General features: G+C 45.1%; 1 protein-coding gene across 1 annotated transcript in view; it reads right to left on the minus strand.

Moving 5' to 3' along the window:
- Positions 1–18,488: 18,488 nt before the first annotated feature.
- SMIM2 (small integral membrane protein 2) overlaps positions 18,489–22,991 on the minus strand; it is an 83,966-nt gene continuing 79,463 nt past the window's right edge. The window contains 3 exon segments of the mRNA XM_027557054.1: positions 18,489–18,634; positions 18,637–18,781; positions 18,784–18,814. Of these exon segments, the coding sequence (XP_027412855.1) occupies positions 18,489–18,634; positions 18,637–18,781; positions 18,784–18,814 (322 nt within the window).

Here is a 22,991-nt window from a genome sequence, read left to right on the forward strand (position 1 = left end):
AATCCCTGGTCAGGAAGCAAAGATCCCATACGCCTTGGGGCCAAAAAACAAAGCATCAAGCAGAAGCAATATTGTAACAAATTCAATAAACATTAAAAATGGTAAAAAAAAAAAAAAAATAATTCTGAACAAACAATAATGACTGAAAGTGTACCATTGTTGCTATAGCTCCATGAGCAAGATGAACTGAGAAATTAGAGAAGGGTGATTGTCTACCCTCAGAAGGGGAGAAGTGTCAGAACACAGCCAGCTGAAGCTGTGACACGGTGGATAATTTATTAGATGTTGAGTGCCTGTTTCTCTTCTCTAGGCCTTTGTGAGAAAAACATCCAAACGCCACAAGTATATTCCCAGGGAACCTCAGGGTGGCAGGAGCCCAGGCCGTGGGAACACAATTTCCTCTTTCTTTTTAATTAATTAATTTTTTTATTGAAGGATAATTGCTTTACAGAATTTTTTTGTTTTCTGTCAAACCTCAACATGAATCAGCCGTAGATATACATATATCCCCTCCCTTTTGAACTTCCCTTCCATCTTCCTGCCCATCCCACCACCCTAGGTTGATACAGAGCCCCTGTTTGAGTTTCTTGAGCCATATAGCAAATTCCTGTTGGCTATCTAATTTACACATGGTAATGTAAGTTTCCATGTTACTCTCTTTCCATACATCTCACCCTCTCCTCCCCTCTCCCCATGCCAATAAGTCTATTCTCTATGTCTGTTTCTCCATTGCCGCCCTGTAAATAAATAAATTCTTCAGTGACATTTTTCTTGTTTCCATGTGTATGCATTAGAATATGATATTTATCTTTCTCTTTCTGACTTACTTCAGTCTCTATAGTAGGTTCTAGGTTCATCTACTTCACTGGAACTGATTCAAATGTGTTCCTTTTTATAGCTGAGTAATAAAAGGTCAGTTTTCATTCCAATCCCAAAGAAAGGCCATGCCAAAGAATGCTCAAACTACCGCACAATTGCACTCATCTCACACGCTAAAATTCTCCAAGCCAGGCTTCAGCAATATGTGAACCGTGAACTTCCTGATGTTAAAGCTGGTTTTAGAAAAGGCAGAGGAACCAGAGATCAAATTGCCAACATCTGCTGGATCATGGAAAAGGCAAGAGAGTTCCAGAAAAACATCTATTTCTGCTTTATTGACTATGCCAAAGCCTTTGACTGTGTGGATCACAATAAACTGTGGAAAATTCTGAAAGAGATGGGAATACCAGACCACCTGATCTGCATCTTGAAAAATCTGTATTCAGGTCAGGAAGCAACAGTTAGAACTGGACATGGAACAACAGACTGGTTCCAAATAGGAAAAGGAGTTCATCAAGGCTGTATATTGTCACCCTGCTTATTTAACTTCTATGCAGAGTACATCATGAGAAATGCTGGACTGGAAGAAGCACAAGCTGGAATCAAGATTGCCGGGAGAAATATCAATAACCTCAGATATGCAGATGACACCACCCTTATGGCAGAAAGTGAAGAGGAACTAAAAAGCCTCTTGATGAAAGTGAAAGTGGAGAGTGAAAAAGTTGGCTTAAAGCTCAACATTCAGAAAACGAAGATCATGGCATCCAGTCCCACCACTTCATGGGAAATAGATAGGGAAACAGTGGAAAGAGTGTCAGACTTTATTTTGGGGGGCTCCAAAATCACTGCAGATGGTGACTGCAGCCATGAAATTAAAAGATGCTTACTCCTTGGAAGGAAAGTTATGACCAACCTAGACAGCATATTCAAAAGCAGAGACGTTACTTTGCCAACGAAGGTTTGTCTAGTCAAAGCTATGGTTTTTCTAGTGGTCATGTATGGATGTGAGAGTTGGACTGTGAAGAAGGCTGAGCACCAAAGAATTGATGCTTTTGAAGTGTGGTGTTGGAGAAGACTCTTGAGAGTCCCTTGGACTGCAAGGAGATCCAACCATTCCTTCTGAAGGAGATCAGCCCTGGGATTTCTTTGGAAGGAATGATGGTAAAGCTGAAACTCCAGTACTTTGGCCACCTCATGCAAAGAGTTGACTCATTGGAAAAGACTCTGATGCTGGGAGGGATTAGGGGCAGGAGGAGAAGGGGACGACAGAGGATGAGATGGCTGGATGGCATCACTGACTCGATGGACGTGAGTCTGAGTGAACTCCGGGAGTTGGTGAGGGACAGGGAGGCCTGGTGTGCTGCGATTCATGGGATCACAAAGAGTCGGACATGACTGAGTGACTGATCTGATCTGATCTGAATATTCTATTGCGTGTATGTACCACAACTTCTTTATCCATTCATCTGTTGATGGACATCTAGGTTGCTTCCATGTTCTAGCTATTGTAAATAGTGCTGAAATGAACAGTGGGATACATGTGTCTTTTTCAATATTGGTTTCCTCAGGGTATATGCCTAGGAGTGGGATTGCTGGGTCATATGGTGCTTTTATTCCTAGTTTTTAAAGGAATCTCCATACCATCTTCCATAGTGGCTGTATCAATTTACATTCCCACCAACAGTGCAAGAGCATTCCCATTTCTCCACACCCCCTCTAGCATTTACTGTTTGTAGACTTTTTGTTGATGGCCATTTTCACTGGTATGAGGTGATATCTCATTGTATTGATTTGCATTTCTCTAATAATGAGTGATGTGGAGCATCTTTTCCTGTGTTTGTTAGCCATCTGTATGTCTTCTTTGGAGAAATGTCTGTTTAGATCTTTTTCCCACTTTTTGATTGGGTTGTTTGTTTTTCTGAGTTGTTTGAGCTGCTTGTATATTTTGGAAATTAATCCTTTGTCAGTTGTTTCATTTGCTATTATTTCCTCCCATTCTGAGGGTTGTCTTTTCACCTTGCCTATAGTTTCCTTTGCTGTGCAAAAGCAAAGTTAATCAGGTCCCACTTGTTTACTTTTGTTTTTACTTCCGTTACTCTAGAAGGTGGGTCATAGAGGATCTTGCTTTGATTTGTCATCAAGTGTTCTGCCTTTGTTTTTCTCTCAAGAGTTGTATAGTTTCTGGTCTTACATTTAGGTCTTTAATCCATTTTGTTTATCTTTGTGTATGATGTTAGGAAGTGTTCTAATTTCATTCTTTTATATGTAGCCGTCCAGTTTTCCCTGCACCACTTATTGAAGAGGCTGTTTTTGCCCCATTGTTGCCCCATTCTTGCCTCCTTTGTCAAAAATAAGGTACCCATAGGTGCATGGATTTATTTCTAGGCTTTTATCTTATGCCGTTGCTCTATATTTCTGTTTTTGTGCCAGTACCATACTGTGTGATGACTGTAGTTTTATAGTATAATCTGAAGTTAGGAAGGTTGCTTCCTCCTGCTCCATTCCTCTTTCTCAAGACTGCTTTGGCTCTTTGGGGTTTTTCTGTTTCCATATGAATTGTGAAATTTTTTGTTCCAGTTCTGTGAACAATGTCATTGGTAATTTAATAGGGATCAAATTGAATCTGTAGATTGCATTTGGTAGTATAGTCATTTTAACAATATTGATTCTCTTGCCCAGGAACATGGACTATCTCTCCATCTGTATATGTTGTCTTTGATTTCTTTCACTAGCATCTTATAATTTTCTGCATACAGTTCTTTTGTCTCCTTAGGTGAGTTTATTCCTAGATGTTTAATTCTTTTTGTTGCAGTGGTGAATAGGATTGATTCCATAATTTTTCTTTCTGATTTTTCATTGTTAGCATATAGAAATGCAAGTGATTTCTGTGTATTGATTTTGTATCCTGCAACTTTGCTAAATTCACTGATTAGCTCTAGTAATTTTCTGATACTATCTTTAAGGTTTTCTATGTAGACTATCATGTCATCTGCAAACAGTGATACCTTTATTTCTTCTTTTCCAATCTGGATTCCTTTTATTTCTTTTTCTTCTCTGATTGCTGTAGCTAGGACTTCCAGAACTATGTTGAATAATAGTGGTGAAAGTGGACACCCTTGTCTTGTTCCTGATCTTAAGGGGAATGTTTTCAGTTTTTTACCATTGAGAATAATGTTTGCTGTAAACTTATCATATATGGCCTTTACTATGTTGAGGTAGGTTCCTTCCATGCCCATTTTTTGAAGAGTTTTAATCATACTTGGGTGTTGAATTTTATCCAAGTCTTTTTCTGCATCTATTGAGATGATCATATGGCTTTTATCTTTCAATTTATTAATATGGTGTATCACATCGATTGATTTGTGTATATTGAAGAATCCTTGCATCCCTGGAATAAACCCAACTTGAACATGGTGTATGAGCTTTTAGATGTGTTGCTGAATTCTGTTTGCTAAAATTTTGTTGAGGATTTTTGCATCGATGTTCATCAGTGATATTGGCCTGTAGTTTTCTTTTTTTGTTTTGTCTTTGTCTGGTTTTGGCATCACAGTGATGTTGGCCTTGTAGAATGAGTTTGGAAGTGTTCTTTCCTCTGCAATTTTTTGAAAGAGTTTTCGAAGGATAGGCATTAGCTCTTCTCTAAATGTTTGATATAGTAATCCTGTGAAGCCATCTGGTTCTGGGCTTTTGTTTTTTGGGAGATTTTTGATCACAGCTTCAATTTCAGTGCTTATAGTTGGGTTGTTCATAATTTCTATTTCTTCTTGGTTCAGTCTTAGAAGATTGAACTTTTTAAAGAATCTGTCCCTTTCCTCCATGTTATCCATTTTATTGCCATATAGTTGTTCATAATAGTCTCTTATAATCCTTTGTGTTTCTGCATTGTATGTTGTAACCTCTCCTCTTTCATTTCTAATTTTGTTGATTTGATTCTTCTTTCTTTCTTGATGAGTCTGGCCAAGGGTTTGTCAATTTTGTTTATCTTCCCAAAGAACTGGCTTTTAGTTTTTTTAGTCTTTACTATTGTTTCTATCATTTCTTTTTCATTTATTTCTGCTCAGGTCTTTATGATTTCTTTCCTTCTACTAATTTTGGGGGTTTTTTGTTCTTCTTTTTTCCAGTTATTTAGGTGTAAAGTTAGGCTGTATATTTGATGTTTTTCTTGCTTCTTGAGGTAGGATTGTATTGCTATAAACTTCCCTCTTAGGACTGCTTTTGCTGCACCCCATAGGTTTTGAGTTGTGTTTACATTGTCATTTGTTTCTAGAAATTTTTTGATTTCCCTTTTGATTTCTTCAGTAACCTGTTGGTTATTTAGAAATGTATTGCCTAATCTCCTTGTTTGTGTTTCTTACAGTTTTTCTTGTAATTGATATCTGGTCTCATAGCATTGTAGTCAGAGAAGATGCTTGAAAGGATTTCAATTTTCATAAATTTACTGAGGTTAGATTTGTGACCCAAGATGTGGTCTATCCTGGAGAATGTTCCATGTGCACTTGAGAAGAAGGTGTATTCTTCTGCATTTTGATAGAATGTCCTGAAGATATCAATGAGATCCATCTCATCTAATGTATCATTTAAGTTGTGTTTCCTTAATTTTCTGTTTTGATGATTGGTCCATTGGTGTGAGTGGGGTGTTAAAGTCTCCTACTATTATTGTGTTACTGTCAATTTCTCCTTTTATGTCTGTTAGTGTTTGTCTTATGTATTGAGGTGTTCCTATGTTGGTGCATAGATATTTACAACTGTCATGTCTTCCTCTTGGATTGATCCCTTGATCAGTATGTAGTGTCCTTCCTTATCTCTTGTAATCTTCTTTATTTTAAGGTCTATTTTGTCTGATATGAGAATTGCTACTCCAGCTTTCTTTTGCTTCCAATTCGCATGGAATGTATTTTTCCATCCTCTCACTTTCAGTCTATATGTGTCTTGAGGTCTGAAGTGGATTTCTTGTAGACAGCATATATATGGGTTGTGTATTTGTATCCATTCAGCTAGTCTGTGTCTTTTGGTTGGAGCATTTAATCCATTTACATTTGAAGTAATTATTGATATGTATGTTTCTATCGCCATTTTGTTAATTGTTTGGGGTTGATTTTGTAGATCTCTTGTCTTCTCTTGTATTTCTTGACTATAGACGTCCCTTTAACATTTGTTGTAAAGCTGGTTTGGTGGTACTGAATTCTCTTAACTTTTGCTTGTCTGAAAAGCTTTTGATTTCTCCATCAATTTTGAATGAGATCCTTGCTGGGTACAGTAATCTTGGTTGTAGATTTTTCCCTTTCAGTACTTTAAGTATATCCTGCCATTCCCTTCTGGCCTGCAGAGTTTCTGCTGAAAGATCAACTGTTAAGCATATGGGGTTTCCCTTATATGTTATATGTTGCTTCTCTCTTGCTGCTTTTCATATTCTTTCTTTGTGTTTAGTCTTTGTTAATTTGATTAGTATGTGTCTTGGTGTGTTTCTCCTTGAGTTTTTCCTGTATGGGTCTCTTTGAACCTCTTGGACTTGATTGACTATTTCTTTTTCCATGTTGGGGACATTTTCAACTATAATCTCTTAAAATTTTTTCTCATACCCTTTCTTTTTCTCTTCTTCTTCTGGGACCCCTATAATTCGAATGTTGGTGCATTTGATATTGTCCCAGTGGTCTCTGAGACTATCCTCCGTTCTTTTCATTCTTTTTACTTTATTCTGATCTTCAGAAGTTATTTCCACCGTTTTATCCTCCAGCTCACTGATTTGTTCTTCTGCTTTAGATATTCTGCTATTGATTCCTTCCAGAGTACTTTTAATTTCAGTAATCGTGTTGTTTGTGTCTGTATGTTTATTCTTTAATTCTTCTAGGTCTGTGTTAATTGATTTTTGCATTTTCTTCATTTTATTTTCAAGGTTTTTGATCATCTTTACTATCAATATTATGAATTCTTTTCCAGGTAGTTTACCCATTTCCTTTTCATTTATTTGGACTTCTGTGTTTCTAATTTGTTCCTTCATTTATGTAGTATTTTTCCACCTTTTCTTTTTTTTTTTTTTAACTTATTGTGTTTGAGGTTTCCTTTTCCCAGGCTTCAAGGTTGAATTCTTTCTTCCTTTTGGTTTCTGCCCTCCCAAGTTTGGTTCAGTGGTTTGTGTAAGCTTCCTATGGGGTGAGATTTGTGTTGAGTTTTTTGTTTGTTTGTCTTTCCTCTGATGGGCAGGCTGAGTGAGGTGGTATCCTGTCTGCTGATGACTGGTTTGTGTTGTTTTGTTTGTTGTTTAGATGAGGGTGCACAGGTGCTACTGGTGGTTGGGTGATGTCGGGACTTGTTTTCAAGTGGTTTCCTTTGCGTGAGTTCTCACTATTTGATACTCCCTAGGGTTAGTTCTCTGGTGGTCTAGGGTCTTGGAGTCAGTGCCCCTATTCTGAAGGCTCAGGGCTTTATCTCTGGTCAGGAATGAAAATTCCACTAGTGGCTTGTAATGGCATTGAGTGAGATTAAAACAAATACCCAAGAAGGAGAAACCAAAGATGGACCCCAGAGAAATGGCAGTTACTAAATCTGGCAAATAATGATTAAAATAGTGCAATATACACATATACAGCCTTATGCAAAGTCAAAACAGTCCAACTAAAATAAAGTACAATAGATTGACCTGATGAACAAAGGAAATAAAAGATTACTTTTACCTGTTAAGGACAAAACTGACTAAAGCACAAACCAGAAAGCAAAATGAAAGGAAGGTGCCAAGTCGGGAATATATATTAAAGATTAACTGCAAGGTGAAAAGAATAGCAGAAAAAGCAAACAAATGAATAAATGTAGAGAAAATAATAATAGGTTTAAAAATTAAAATTAAAAACAAACAAAAAAAGAGAAAACGCCACAAAACTGCAGAAGCCCAACATAGAGGCAGGGGTTTATAACAATAATAAAAAATGTGCTGAGAAAAAAGAAAAAAAGCTCAAAAGCTTAATTAGATTTCATAGTGCCAATAAAATCAACTACAACAGAGGTGGAAAAAAGGAGGGGAAAAAGAAAAAAATCCAAAAGAATCTACAGAACAAGTCACAGCATAAGAGTAATAAATGTTTTTCTTGAGTCACTGTTGTCAGAGTCCTTTCCCTCACTGGGAGTCACAGTCCACTTCACCTCCCTAGGATGCCCTCTAACACTGTGCTGATCTCTGGACCTGTTGTGGGGGCAGCTCAGATTCTAATCTGCTTCTACTCCTGTGTGTTCTTGCCTCCAATGTCCACAGCTATCAGAACTAGTGTGCATTCTTTTGTGGCAGCTCTCAATGTCCTTTTATATAATCCATAGACACAGAGTCTGCCTAGTTGATCATGTGGATTTAATCTGTAGCTTGTACAGCTGGTGGGAATGTTTTGGGTCTTCTTCCTCAGCCACATTGCCCCTGGATTTCAACTGTGGTTTTATTTCCACCTCTGGATATGGGCTGTTCACTGGGGTTTGCTCCTGAGGCTGCCCTGGAGGACTTGGGCCTGCCCCTGTGAGGGCCAGGTGTGGAGGTGGTGCAGCTGCTTGGGTCACAAGGGTTCTGGCAGCACCAGGTATTCAGGGGAGTTGGTGGCTAGGGCAGCAGGAAATATAGTGCTCTGGAAGGGTATGGCAACCAGTATTGGCCAATATGCTCCAGGATTCTTGCCTGGGGAACACCCTCCCTGACAGAGAAGCCTGGCAGGCTGCAGTCTACAGGGTCGCAAAGAACTGAACATGACCGAAGCGACCCTGCGTGCATAGAAGCAAGATTTTTTTGCCTGTGGCAGCTCTGCCCCAGTGAGAGTTGAATGTGAAGGTGGCGCAATTGCTTAGCTTGGAGGGACCCTGGTGGTGCCAAGTGTGTGGGGACACAGACTGCCTCCACCACAGGAGTTATGGCCCTCAGTTCAGTTCAGTTCAGTTCAGTCGCTCAGTCGTGTCCGACTCTTTGTGACCCCATGAATCGCAGCACGCCAGGCCTCCCTATCCATCACCAACTCCCGGAGTTCACTCAAACTCATGTCCATCAAATCAGTGATGTCATCCAGCCATCTCATCCTCTGTCGTCCCCTTCTCCTGCCCCCAATCCCTCCCAGCATCAGGGTCTTTTCCAATGAGTCAACTCTTCACATCAGGTGGCCAAAGTATTGGAGTTTCAGCTTCAGCATCAGTCTTTCCAATGAACACCCAGGACTGATCTCCTTTAGGATGGACTGGTTAGACCTCCTTGAAGTCCAAGGGACTCTCAAGAGTCTTCCCCAACACCACAGTTATGGCCCTGTTAGGGTCTATTTTCAAGCATCTCGTAGCTGGTGATCAGAAGACCTCTTTGGCCAGTCTTTCTCCACAGCCCCACCTGTTCAGGCACTTAGAGGGCTTCCTTGCCTGGGTCCTTCTCTGTTGTTTGTGGCATCAGGCACATAGAGGGGCCACCACCTGGGGTCCTATGCTGTAGATCAGCATGTCAGGCACTTATGGGGCACCCTGTGTGGGGTTCTACACTGTAGTTCAGTGCATCAGGCGTTTGATGGGCCAGCCTCTATTGTTCAGCTGCCCATGCTGGCATGTGGGGAGAGAGACACTATGGTGATGGCTACACATGACTCAGCAGTATTGCCTTGCTTCCATGGCTGCCCAGCTCTGCTCCACAGGCATTTTCCAGCATGATATCCTCCTTCACATCCCCTTGATCCGTCTCTCTGCCGTCAACAGCAGCCCTCTCCCTGGGATTGCTCCACAATCCCTAAACTCCAGCTCCCAGCTGCTGCACCTTCCAGGGGACCTGCGTCCCTGTCCAGGGTATGTATGGCTGTGGCAAGGACTGTCTGATTCTCACTCCATTTAGGCCGCCACAGCTCAGCTCTTTCCCTCTCAGCCTTAAATGTTTCTCCTCTGACTCAGACAATTGCCGATGTGGGGATCAGACTCCTGCTTCAGTTCCCCCACCTGCCGAGGGCAGGTCCAGTCCTACTAACACTCCTGTTTTTCCCCCTAGTTCCTTCGTCCTACCGAGTTTTGAGTCTGTATATATTCTTTTCCGCCGGTCAGGTACTCCTGTCCACTCTCAGCTGGTGTTCTGCATGCACCTCTGTGTCTGAAGGTATATTCCTGATGTATCCGTGGAGAGAGATGTGTTCCACGTCCACCTACTCCTCCGCCATCTTGTTCTCTCCCAGAATTGCTGTTTATCTGCTCTGCTTTGGGCTTTATTGAATCCTCTTGCTTCCAGGGCATCCTGAAGCAGAAGCGTTCATGGTGTTCCAGCACTGGGCCCACTTCTGCTGGCACTGCCAGGGGTCCAGGAGCCTGAGTGACCACAGAGGCTCCCAGCCTGTCCTCTTCCTCCCAGGTCTCAGGGCCTGTGCTGGCCACTCTTCTGATAAGCCTTGATCTGGCTTCTCGCTAAGTTCTTTGGAGACTTTTCTGGACTGGTTTTGTCTGGGCTCTGGGCCCATGGGAGACTTGCAGGGTTAATAATAAAGAAGTAGTCATGGAAATATGAATTTTTTACCCTTAAAGAAGAATGGTGGGGCTTAAAGGCTTTTGTAGGACTCAGCATCCACTTGTCCATCTGTTTATCCATCCATCCTTCCAGGAAAACACTGTTGTATTCAGTCTACTCAGAAAATAGGGAGATTTTGCCCAGAGGTAGCTCAGCGCAGAGAATGCAGACCAGAAACCACACAAATACCATGAGTGCTTAGAAGGGCAGAGATCATAGCCCTCTACCATCAGCTGGGTTGGGTGGGGGGGCTGTCCTATGGAGGAATGGAGACACCCACACTCTCCCCCAGCGAGCAAGCAACAGCTGATCCATGCAGTTTCAGCTTCCCAGGAAGATTTGAAAAAGTGAAACCGACTGTTGCCAGTGGGGCTTCCCAAGTGGTTCAGTGGTAAAGAACCCATCTACCAGTGCAGTCGATTCCTGGGTCGGGAAGATCCCTGGAGAAGGAAACAGCAACCCACTCCAGTGTTCTTGCCTGAAAAACCCTACAGACAGGGAAGCCTGGCGGGTTACAGTGCATAGGGTCACAAAAGAATCAGACATGACTTAGCCACTCCAGAGCAGCACTGCTGTTGCTGGTGGTTGGTCATAAGGAAGACATTCTGAAATCTTTGGTGATCCGCAGAAGCTGGTGATTATCAGAGACATTCAGGGTTCTCTATGCTGCCCCTGCCTTCCCTCAACCCCAACTCTCTCTCTCACACACACACACCCCTTCCATTTGCCCAGCAATATGCAGGTATCTGACACATTAGGCTGTTTCATCCCTTTATGCTCATGTTCTGTCTTCCAAGTGGTCTGTCTGCGGAGGTCTCCTGGGTAGGCTCAGAACCCACATAGGTAGACACCTCTGCAGAATCTCCTGGGTGGTGTCAACCATCCCCATCCCTGTGCCCTGTCCACACCTCACTCCAGTGTACACGTGTGATCACAGCTCTCACCAGTGAGTACTCATGTAGAGCTCACACTTATCCTTGATCCTCGGGGCCCAGAAGGAAAGGCCTGAAATGTGTTGGAAAGGAGTCAGTGCTGAATATTCAAGTATCTTCTTGTTAAAATAGTCTTCTTTGTATGTCTCTCATATTCATTCTTTCCCTCATTCGATTTCAGACATCTACTGAGCACCTACTATGTGCCAGGCACTCAGTTCAACACAACTGTCATGGTTTCTTCCTTTAACAATCTCCTGGAAATGAAAGGGTTAGTGGCTCAGCCGTGTCTGACTCTTTGCGACCCCATGGATTATAGCCCGCCAGGCTTCTCTGTCCATGGGATTCTCCAGGCAAGAATACTGGATTGGGTTGCCATTCCCTTCTCCAGGCAATCTTCCCAACCCAAGGATTGATCCCAGGTCTCCTGTATTGCAGGCAGATTCTCTACCAACTGAGCCACCAGCGAAGCCTTTAACCATCTTCTAAGTATTCTTAAAGGAAACTTGAGGCTTGCTCACATAGTATGTGTTCAGGTCTTAAAGTGAGATCAGAGGAAAACACATACCATCTTGCATTTACACAAGTGGTTTCATGTTTTCTAAAGCATTTTAAAGTCCTTAGGTTAAGAGGTCTTGTGGTTGAGTAAGGAAGTTCACACTTGTGCCCACTCCAAGGACCCTTGGAGGCAACATGGTTCTACAATCAGAGCTGTGTGTTTTCTATGGAGCCAGTGAATGTACTCACCAGCTCCTGATGCCACTTTGAAGCAGGGATGGGTGACAGATGGCATTGGTGCCACTCAAAGCCTTGTGGGTGGTGTTCAGCCCCTCCTCCGCATCACTCTGACTTTGTAGACTGCTTTTCCTCCTTTCCCATCTTTTTCCCATTTACTCTGTGTCCCTTTTTCTCCTTTTGCCCTATTTTTTTTTAATTGTATACAATTTTTAAAGGTCACTTTCCTTTTGCAGTTACTACAAAATATTGGCTATGTTCCCCACATTGTACAATACATCCTGGTAACCTATTTGATGACTTTATCATCTTGTACATACATACCCTCAGGCATTGCTTAGTGTCTGACACTTTGGGCTAAAAAGGCTTCCCTTTCACTCACAGGCTGAACAAAAGCCCCACCCTGAATGTGGCCCTGGGAGATTGTGGGGGACAGGCAGAAATGGCCCAGCCTCTGTGATCCTTAGGCTGCTGAGGACACTGCTCCACGCCAGCCCTGCTGAAGGCGAGCAAGCTCAACCAGCAGCTCAATCTGGGCTGCAAACTAGGAAGGACCTAGGAGAGGGACGGCATTGCTGGATCTGGTTTAAGCTCCACTCGGCTTTGGGCAGGTCAGACAAGGGCCTGGAAATGGAAGCTGGGCCTTCTGCTTCGGGTTTCACACGGCTGCAAAGCCAGGCAACAGGAGCAGACGGGCTGTGTTTGCTTTTCATCGGAGGCTTGCAGCAAAGCCGCCTTATCCCAGCAGCAGCTGCCCTAGACCTGCCAAGGGTACAGTGAGACTTGACTGGCCCCGATTTATTGGAGGAGGAGAGGAGAAAAAGCAGCAGGCCCTAAATGTCAAGGTGAGGAGGAGGGAGGCTCGCCCAGAAAGGGGGTTGGGGAGTGGGAGAGTGTTCTCTGGGGTGTAGCACATGGCTGGGATCCTCAGGCCTGGAGCAACCAGGAGCCAATTCAAGTGGGTGGTGGCAGGAATGCAGAGTTGCCTGTAAGCTCAGCACATTAAAAATGTCAAGAACAAGGCAGGGAACAATGCAGGAGAAAGCGTGCCTTCTGCTTTGTGGGAGGCACGTTACAAAATGTTAGAAGCGCACGCTTGCTTTCGCGTGTCTGCCTGGTTGCCAGTGGGATCCACTGTCTGCTGGAACCCAGAAGGACACATGGTTCAGTGGCATCCAGGAGCTGCTCCCCCTTGGAGAGCCCTGGCTCTGCCTCCCACGCTACCGAGATTTGCTGCTGCATTAAGAGGAATTTAGAGAGCAATGCGGAGCTTCCCCGGGGGCTCAGTGGTAAAGAATCTGCTAGCAATGCAGGAGCCACAGATGATGCAGATTCAATCCCCGGGTAAGGAAGTTCCCCCAGAGAAGGGTGTGACAACCCACTCCAGTATTCTTGCCTGGAGAATTCCATGGACAGAGAAGCCCAGCGGGTTACAGTCCATAGAGTCAAAAAGAGTTGGACATGGCTGAGCAACTGAGCACACACGCATGCAAAGAGCAAGATGACGCAGGCCTGCCCAGGAAAGGGAGTGATTATGGCGCTACTCATGCCAAGTCATTTCAGTTGTGTCCGACTCTTTGCAACCCCAGTTCTCTGTTTCTTCCCCACACAGCCCCGATTCAGGGGCCCTTCCTGGATACACAGGCAAAGAGACTCTTCCAACTTAAAGAACTCCATCATTGTAGCAGAACCACAGGCTGCCTATCTGATGACTGAAAAGGAACAGTGCCCGCCAGGAAATGCACACTGCCACTTCCAGCAGGATCCTGGCTGTGCTGAAAGCCCACTATATACAAGGTACTTCTGGGAGGCAGAAGCTTGTTAGGAGCCCACGGTCTTAGTTTTCAGGCCTGAAACAGGAATCTGGTTGCACAGAGCTTTTGGGGGAGATGATTCCTAGAAACACAGTGAAGGATTGGGAAGCAAGATATAAGAGGGAAGAGCCAAAAAGTTGACATTATAAGCAAGTTGCTGCTCAGAGCACTAGGGTTCACTCCCACTGGGATCCTTCTCGAAAACACCTCAATTGTCTTATCAACAGGCAAGGAATTGGGGACATTTCCCCCCAACTCCATTCCTCATTGGGTCTTAACCAGTGCCCGTGGTGCTGGAGAAGACTCTTGAGTCCCTTGCACTGCAAGGAGATGAAACCAGTCAATCCTAAAGGAAATCAACTCCCTGAATACTCATTGGAAGGATAGGTGCTTAAGCTCCAATACTTTGGCCGCCTGATGCATAGAGCCGATTCTTTAGAAAAGACCCTGATTCTGAGAAAGATTGAAGGCAGGAGGAGAAGCGGGTGACAGAGGATAAGATGGTTGGATGGCATCGCCGACTCGATGGACATGAGCTTGAGCAAGCTCTAGGAGATAGTGAAGGACAGGGAAGTCTGGCGTGCTGCAGTCCATGGGGTTGCAAAGAGTCAGACACAACTGAGCGACTAACCACAACAATAAGGACCATTAGCTCTGGGGCTTTTTTAGGCTGCCCCACTCAGGTGCTTGCATGCTTAGTCGCTCAGTCTTGTCCAACTCTCCACCCCAAGGCCTGCAGCATGCCAGGCTCCTCTGTCCATGGGATTCTCCAGTAGGTTGTCATTTCCTTCTCCAGGGGATCTTCCCAACCCAGGAATCAAGCCTACATCTCTTAAGTCTCCTGCATTGGCAGGTGAATTCTTTACCCCAACAAATTCCCATGGCCAGAGGAAGCCCTTCAGGCGGGGGCTGCCGAAGCCTGAGGCAAGAAGCCACAGTGTGCCCTCCAGGAGCAGCAGATGACCTCCAAGGGGATCTATTCCACTTGTCTTCAACGGCCATCACAGCAGAGCAGCTGTTCTTCACCTGTGAATGCAGGCTCTGTGCGTGTGGTGTGTGTGTGTACACACACAAGTGCACACACACACTCTCTTCCTTGGTCCACCTTTCTCTCTTTCAATTCCATCCCTCTCACTACAGCCTCATAAACAGCAAGCACCTAAACGGTCTCAGCCCCTCCAAGGCAGGCAGCCTCGCCTCACTGTACAGCGAGTGGAAGCTGCACTGACAGCCTCCGGGGCCCTGGCCCCACCGATGGAAGCCCATGCCAGCTTCCAGCCAGCCCCTGCCCAGCTGGAAGGGCCAGAACTTGCGCCGTTTGATGCTTGCTGAAGCCCTGCTGAAGTGCAGCATGGAGTCATGGAAAAAAATGGAGCAGATGTCAGGAATTTGAGGTTTCTCAAGTCCACCGGTGATTTGCTTTATAGACCTTAAGGAAGTTAATGAAACTTTCTGAAACTTAGTTTCCCCATCGGTAAAATCGAAGTAATAACACCTGCCTTGTTTACCTCCAAGAGCTGTGTTGGGACTCAAAGGAGCCAATTTGTGTCCCTGGAAGCACCTTCATACTTAAGGTGGCTCTTGTTCAGCCTTGTGGTCATGTCTTGGTTTTAGCCCCCAAGGCAGGGAGTCTTGCTGGCCGACCTCTCACAGCCTCACCCCCAAGGGCAGCACCTTGTTCTGGGAGGGGAGAATGTCTTCTGGTCTAGACGGGATGAGGCCTTTGTTTGCAGGAGATCCAGGCAGAGCAAATCTAGGACTTGGCCACTCTCGGAGGTTGCAGTCCCCCATCTGGGGACAGGATAGGGCAGGAAGGCTTGCATACTGCCTGGGTGAGGCATGACCCCTCCTGTCTCTAAATTTAGTTCTATGTACAGCAGCAAATTCCTGAATTACTGTACAAAGCAGCAGATCAGGCAACACAACTTTTCCCAAACCACGATGGGGACTATCGAGAAGGGCATCTACTGTGCTTAGCAAGTGTCATTAAGTCTGACTCGAAGACAACAGAGAATCTAGCGTCAGTTGGACCTGACTCCGGCTATGTATCCTAGAGGGCTTGTCAGTGGCTCAGGGAGGGCAGCGCCAAGGGGTGATGCCACACACACACACCCCCTCCCCCCACCGCCCAGGGCTGGAAAAACCAAGGGTTTCAGAAGAGGTCTCAAGGTTTAGCTCACAAATACTAGGGACGAGGTGTGGAGCTGTAACCATGGTAACAATACACATCCTGTTGTTCAGTGTGGACTCAGCCAAGGTCTGGGGGAGTACAGGGTGCTGAGTCCTTCTACTGGGCTCTGAAAGAAAAGCTCTTATCATCCTCCAGCTACAAGCAGTGAACGCAAAGTAATTCTCTGCAACAGAAACATGCTGTTTAGTGGGGAGACCTGGAGGAGCCTCTAGACAGTGCCCAGAATTAATCTGCACGTAAATCCCAAGAATGCTCATGCAGAGAAACTACTGCTCCCTCTCGTTTATAAGCCAAAAGCATCCTTCTGCCAGAACAGAGTTGTTCTTGGCACTTGGGAGTAAATGTGAGGAGAGAATCAAAACACAACGCCTGAGAAAGGCATCCATCAGAAATCTGCAGCCAGGGGCAGGGTGAGTAGTAACAAAGAAAGATGGATTCGTGGCAGAAACGAAGATTAACTGTACCAGGGAGATGGTTGGTGTCTTGGCTCCTAGAGCAGGGATGGGGCGCCCAGCACCTGGAGGTGAGGCTGGGTCAACGAGATGCAGAGACACGTGGGCTCTTCCTGCCCTTGGCCTCCACTCTGAGGGCTCAGAGGAGGGTCCCTGCCCAGCCACGTGGCGGCCCCAGGTCAGGCTTCTGGCAGCTGAGGCCGCAGACCTGCTGCCTGCTTGCGCCAATCCTGGAAGGACACACCATCCCCACCTCCGTGAGGCTTCACTGTGTGATGTGAAAAGATCAACACAGGAACTAGGGAAACCTGGCAGAGAAAGTCCTCTCTTCCCTCCACCTTCAGTTACACCAGATCTGCCTCCAGGGACTTTGGCAAGTTTGACAAACGGCAGAAGAATTTGGAAAAATTTCTTCACTGGCCAAGGGCAGTTGATGGCTGGGCATAAACATGCTGCCATGGTTCTTTGTACAGTGGAGGTTTAGAGGCAGGAACAACTGTCAGATTATTTTCAACTCTTCCCCCCATCTAATCTCTGAGTGCTCGTGTGTACACTCCTCACGCTGATTTTGTTGTTAAATCCCTAAGTCACGGCCGACTCTTTTTGCCACCCTATGGACTGTAGCCTGCCAGGCTCCTCTGTCCATGGGATTTCCCAGGCAAGAATACTGGAGTGGGCTGCCATTTCCTCTTCCAGGGGATCTTCCTGACCCAGGGATGGAACCTATGTCTCTACGTCTCCTGCACTGACAGGTTCTTTACCACTCGCCACCTGGGAAGCCTCACGCTGATAGCATCTGGATAAAGATGGAATTCTGTGCACTGGCAAGAACAGATTCATCACCAACAGTGTACATTCCAACCAAAGGCATCGTTGTGTCCACATGAATCACCCGGCAGGGACGGCTACGCTTGCCCGACTCGGAAACCCTTGACTCATGGGGCACTCATTCAGACTAGTTGCCCACTAGTTACGCAAGCATCTTCTCCAAATGCCTCGAAGGAGTTTACGAGCTGCTGGCTCATTCTGAGTTCTGTCTCTTGGAGGAAGAACACAGGTGGGGAGAGAGGAAGGGTAGACACAATCACCTGCCTGGTATATGGAGAAATTAAGGTTCAAACAAGCCCTTGAGTGAAATGCATAGACATTTATGAGTCAGACTCTTCCCTTGGAGGAGCCAAAATGAGCTGTTCTGAATCCTAAGTGAACTATTTTCTTGCCCAACAATTTCATGCAGCTGTTCTAACACAGCCTCAAAACAAGCAAGCCAAAATGCAAGCTCACAGAATTTTATGTTTCTAAACAATTCCCCAGCCCTCACTCAACCTCTGACTCTTCTATTTCAGTTGGATTGACCCTTTCATTGACTTTAGAGACCTCTCAATGCTTCTCTACTCCTGATCTGCTTCCAGTTCTTATGGGCACCTTATTCCTGACATTCACTCCTTCCTGGACCATAACCTGATCCTGATATTGCTCCCACTTTGAACTTCAACCACACTTTTCCCTTACCTGTACTAGATCCATACACCCTAATGCCTAGAGGTAGGACTGGCAATAGAGCAAATCTCAGGGTTAGGGTAAAACTCACCGATGGAGTATAAAATGCCCATTTTACTCATCATTTATTTAAACTTACTTCTTATTGAAGTATAGTTGATTTACAATGTTGTATTAATTTCGGGTGTACAACACACTGATTCAATTATTTTTATAGATTTTGTGAGTGACTCTTTGTGACCCTGTGGATTGGAGTCCGCCAGGCTTCTCTGTCTAATTTTTCCTGTCAAAAAATTCCTGCTGGAATTTTTCAGGCAAGAATACTGGAATCAGTTGCCATTTCCTACTCCAGGGGGATCTTCCCAACCCAGGGATTGAACCCACGTCTTCTGCATCTCCTGCATTGGCAGGCAGATTCTTTACCCATGAGCCACCTGGGAAGACCTTTTATTGACTATACTCCATTTAAAGGTATTATAAAATATTGGCTATATTCCCTGTGCTGAAAAACTAACATTTATTGGCTGAATTTTTAGGTCAAATCGAAATATCCTCATGTTAAAATAGCTGCACAAAAAGTGACTTTATTGAAATAGCTGCATCCAAAGAGCTGAAAGCCTGGATGTCGTCTGCTTCTGGCACCTGACTCTGGCCCTCTTTCGTGCAGCTTTGCCTTCTGTTCCGCTGTATGCCGGGGTGTGGTTAGCAGAAGAGGCGCTCGCACCAGGGCTGCTTTGAATCCTCTTGTTCCAAGAGAGGACTATGTAGGTGTCACAAATGACACTCGTCCAAAACCCGAACAGGATGCTAATAGCAGGCCCACGTGTTTCCACCTCCCCGTGAGGCAGCCTGGGCTGGCGTCAGTCCTCTCCCCAAACTCTTTCCTGCCCCCATACGCTCAGGAGCTCTACTTGGGTCAGAAATGCAATTCTCTGACAGTGCCAGACAGCCAGATGATGCTGGGGAAAAAGAAAGAAAAAGCAAAAGCAGATTTCTAAATTAAGCCCAAGCCTCGTTTATTAAAAAAAAAAAAAAAGCCACAGCCTAGCAACATGTTCACAGCTCAACCTCCCTCTGTGATGAAGCCTCTGTGGCCAGAGCTGGGGATGACACAGGCATTGGAGGCCCTCCCCATCTGGAAAGTGCTGACGGTGGCACGTTGAGGGCCCAGCCCACCCAAGGGCGGGGTTCCAAAGGAGCAGAGAGGATACAGAGCTTACTGAGGTCCAAAACTTTAATGAAGTCCCTAGACACCTACGGACGCTTGGCAATGAACACACCTGAAGTAATAGCAGATGAAGTTCCTCGGGCTGCTCTACTGAAACAGAAGCTGCTCCTCGAGATGGGGGTCTTCTCTGTTCACCACTGAATGCACAGCACCCAACTTAGCACACGGCACACACACGGTACCCAATCACTAGGTAAGAGAGGACTGGACCGATGTGTGAAGAGATGGACAGATTGATGCTGCCGTCCCCTCATCCCTGCTTCCCAAACTCTCCACCCTAAATGAAGTCCAGAATCTCAAGAGAGCCCTAGTCTCCTAATTACTGCAGGCACCAGAGAGGCAATGTTCCCTAACCTGGATGTTTAAGTCTGAGCCAACAGCTGGGGTGAGCACTTGCAAGGCGATTAAAGGGTGCAGCTGATGTGGCCATCACATATGCAGAGAGGCAAGGGCTGTGAGAAGTGCCCTTGGTAACCATTGTCAGTGTTCCTGAACCTTCAATTATTTTTAAACAGTATCAGCATCAAACATGAGGTATTGCTAAACAGAGAAACTACAGCACAAATAGTATTGGGTTGGCCAAAAAGTTCGTTTGGGCTTTTTATTAGATTCAATGGAAAAGTGGGAACGAAATTATTGGCCAACCCAATACATGAGCTTCTGGTCTGAGTCCTTTTGGAACACAAAAAGTAGAGCCCACAATGCCCTTTGAAGCTCCAAAGACCAAACTCATCAGAAATGGACCACAGTACAGAAGGCTGAATCTCATCACCAGCCCTCCCAAGTCATGAGATGATTAAGAAAAGCTGGGGTGATCCTGGCACCCAGATCCTCTGAATATTGAAAGTTAAGCCATCCTCTGAATCCCTTGAGGATCCCGGTGATGTTGCAGGGGACAACTTTGACTCCTGGGAGCAGTTGCTCTCTGTTCTCCCTGGTGACCAGAGAGTGGTTGAAGACAGCATTGTCAAGATCATAAATCTCCATCTCAGAGCTGGGGCCCGAGGTTTAAAAGATCGGGGAAATTAGCCCACAATTCAAAAATCTGTCTTCCAACTTCTTTGTCTGAACTGGCCAGAAACAGTAAACACACACCCATGCCAGCGAGATAAAAGTTCTTAATTAAATTCAGATGTATAAGAATATATTACAGGTCTACTCGTGGAATAAACATCTATAGTGGACAAGCCATCTAAACAGCATCAAAAGTGATACAATATCATCCTGCTTCATGTGGTAGCACACAGCAGAAAACTATGAGTCCTCTCAGGACTCTGAGATCATTTCTGTTCCAATGGCATCCCAGAGCACCAGCCGGGAATAATCAGGATGAGGGAGACGAGCAGTGATCAGATTGGAGATGTGACCACAGGGACACAGCCCCAGCAGAGGGCACACACACAGATTGCCCTCAGATCTAGTGTGTGTTGGAAAAGTGTGTTAGTTGCTCAGTCCTGTCTGATCCGACTGCCAGACTCCTCTGTCTATGGAATTCTCAAGACAAGAATACTGGAATGGATAGCCATTTCCTTCTCCAGGGGATCTTCCCCACCCAGGGATAGAACCTGGGTCTCCTGAATTGCAGGCAGATTCTTTAGCGTCTGAGTCACCAGGGAAGCCCCAAATCTAGTGTATCTCTTTTTTCAAAAGTATGTATTTATTTATTTCATTTGGCCACTCTGGGTCTTAATTGTGGAACTCAGGATCTTCCATCTTAGTTGCAGCATGTGGTATCTAGTTCCCTGACCAGGGATTGAACCCTGGGCCTCCAGCATTGAAAGCTCAGAGTCTTAGCCACTGGACCACTAGGCAAGTCCTTAATGTACCTCTTTGGTGCCCCAACATTCATGGCATTCACAACCCCAGGCCTCTGCTCCAGTCTATGTTTCAGGGGTCCCTAATGCTCCATGCCTAGGGCTCCAGCTTCTGAGATGGCTGCTCAGTGATAAGACCCCACTGACACCCCTTCCCCCCCTCTCTGTAGAGTTTCCAGAGATTCATGGAAAGGCTATCCACTCCAGTACTCTGGCCTCAAGAATTCCATGGACTGTATAGTCCCTGGGGTTGCAAAGAGTCAGACACAACTGAACGACTTTCACTTTCAAGAGAACAGAGTCCAAGACTCAGCTCTGTGACCTAAACTACTTGAAAGCTCAGTTTTCTCATCTATAGAATGGAGAGAATAGGAACTCTGATGCCTGCCTCCCAAGATTGCATAAGGCTGCTCAAATGCCACACTATTGTGTTCAAATGCATGTCAATCTGCAAGCTGTTGTTCTACATAAAAATGTTTTCTAAACGGTGACTGTCCATAATGAGAAGTTTTCCTCTGATACGGGAAGTGAGACTTCCTTTGTCTCTATCATGGGTCTACCTGGTTCTCAGTGTCCTAGGACTTGATCCATCCTAGTCAGCATCACAGCTTTCTCTGACCTCTTTGAACTATGGGATCATGGCAGTGTGGTCTAAACCACAGGTCTAGACTCTACTCCATTGCAAATCTAAAATCCACAATTCCCCTAGGTTTCTGGTGAAATTAGCAAAGCCTAGGTGAATAAACTCCCTCTGATGATTTAATGTTTCAGTGCTTCCCCAAAGGGCACTTCCTGCAATGGGACGGGAGTGTGTAGGTTCCTGTTTCCATTTCTGCTTCCTTGGTACAGGCTTCCCCAGCATGTAAATGGGGCTGTAGTGTGAGCAATGACCTAATGAATTTGGGCAGGAAGTAATCCTCGATCCCTTTCAATCTGCATTCAATTGCTAACCTGAAATTAGTTTTACAAAAACATTAAAAAGATATTTCCAACAATTAAAAAATTCAGAATTTTCTCATTGATAAATTCAGAGAAGCTTGAAAAAATGGGAAGATCTGACAGTTGAGGACCACAATATACACCATGGTCCCAATTATCTGATAACTGAGGGCCTACCTGGTAAAGTGGATAGGAATATTGGTTGTCAGGGTTCAGATCCCATCCCTGCTCCTTCAGTTCAGTTCAGTTCAGTGCAGTCACTCAGTCGTGTCCGACTCTTTGCGACCCCATGAATCGCAGCACGCCAGGCCTCCCTGTCCATCACCAACTCCTGGAGTTCACTCAAACTTACATCCATTGAGTCGGTGATGCCATTCAGCCATCTCATCCTCTGTCGTCCCCTTTTCCTCCTGCCCTCAATCCCTCCCAGCATCAGAGTCTTTTCCAATGAGTCAACTCTTCGCATGAGGTGGCCAAAGTACCAAATTCATGAACTTAACCTCTCAAAGTCTTGGTTTCTCATCTTTTAAGACAATGTTAAACTAGTAGCAATTATTTTTATGTACCAAAAGCGCTTTAAAAAGTGGCAGCTCATGACAATCGTCCAATAAACGTCAATGATTCTCCCTCTCCACCCCCTGACACAAGTAGCTTTACCATTTTCCATACCTTCCCAGCCCCGTGAGCGTAACTGTTAACTGTTAGTCTAAGAAGTTCAACAAAATGAGTTTGGCACTTCTGGTCCTTGGGGTCAGAGGTGATAACTCAAGTCTGCATCCTTTCCTAGCTTGATTTCCTCAAGTCCCCGCTGAGCTGCCCCTTCTCCCTCTCTGAGATTTTCCCTCCTCCTGCTGGAGCTCACTTGAAACCCGATGGCAGAGCACGGGACACACAGCTGTGCTGAGGTCCTCTGACTTTTTAGACAGGGGAAATATAGTCCCCCTAATTGCTTCAAGGCATCTCAACTTCTTTCTAATGTTGAGTCTTTCCTGGCCATTTTGCTCTTCAGTTCCCCCCCACCCTCACTCCCTTCACATCCAAAGAGAAACTCTTTTTAGCAATTCAGTTAACAGTCACATG

This window comes from Bos indicus x Bos taurus, chromosome 12 (assembly GCF_003369695.1).
Source record: "Bos indicus x Bos taurus breed Angus x Brahman F1 hybrid chromosome 12, Bos_hybrid_MaternalHap_v2.0, whole genome shotgun sequence".
In the NCBI taxonomy this organism is placed as follows: Eukaryota; Metazoa; Chordata; class Mammalia; order Artiodactyla; family Bovidae; genus Bos; species Bos indicus x Bos taurus.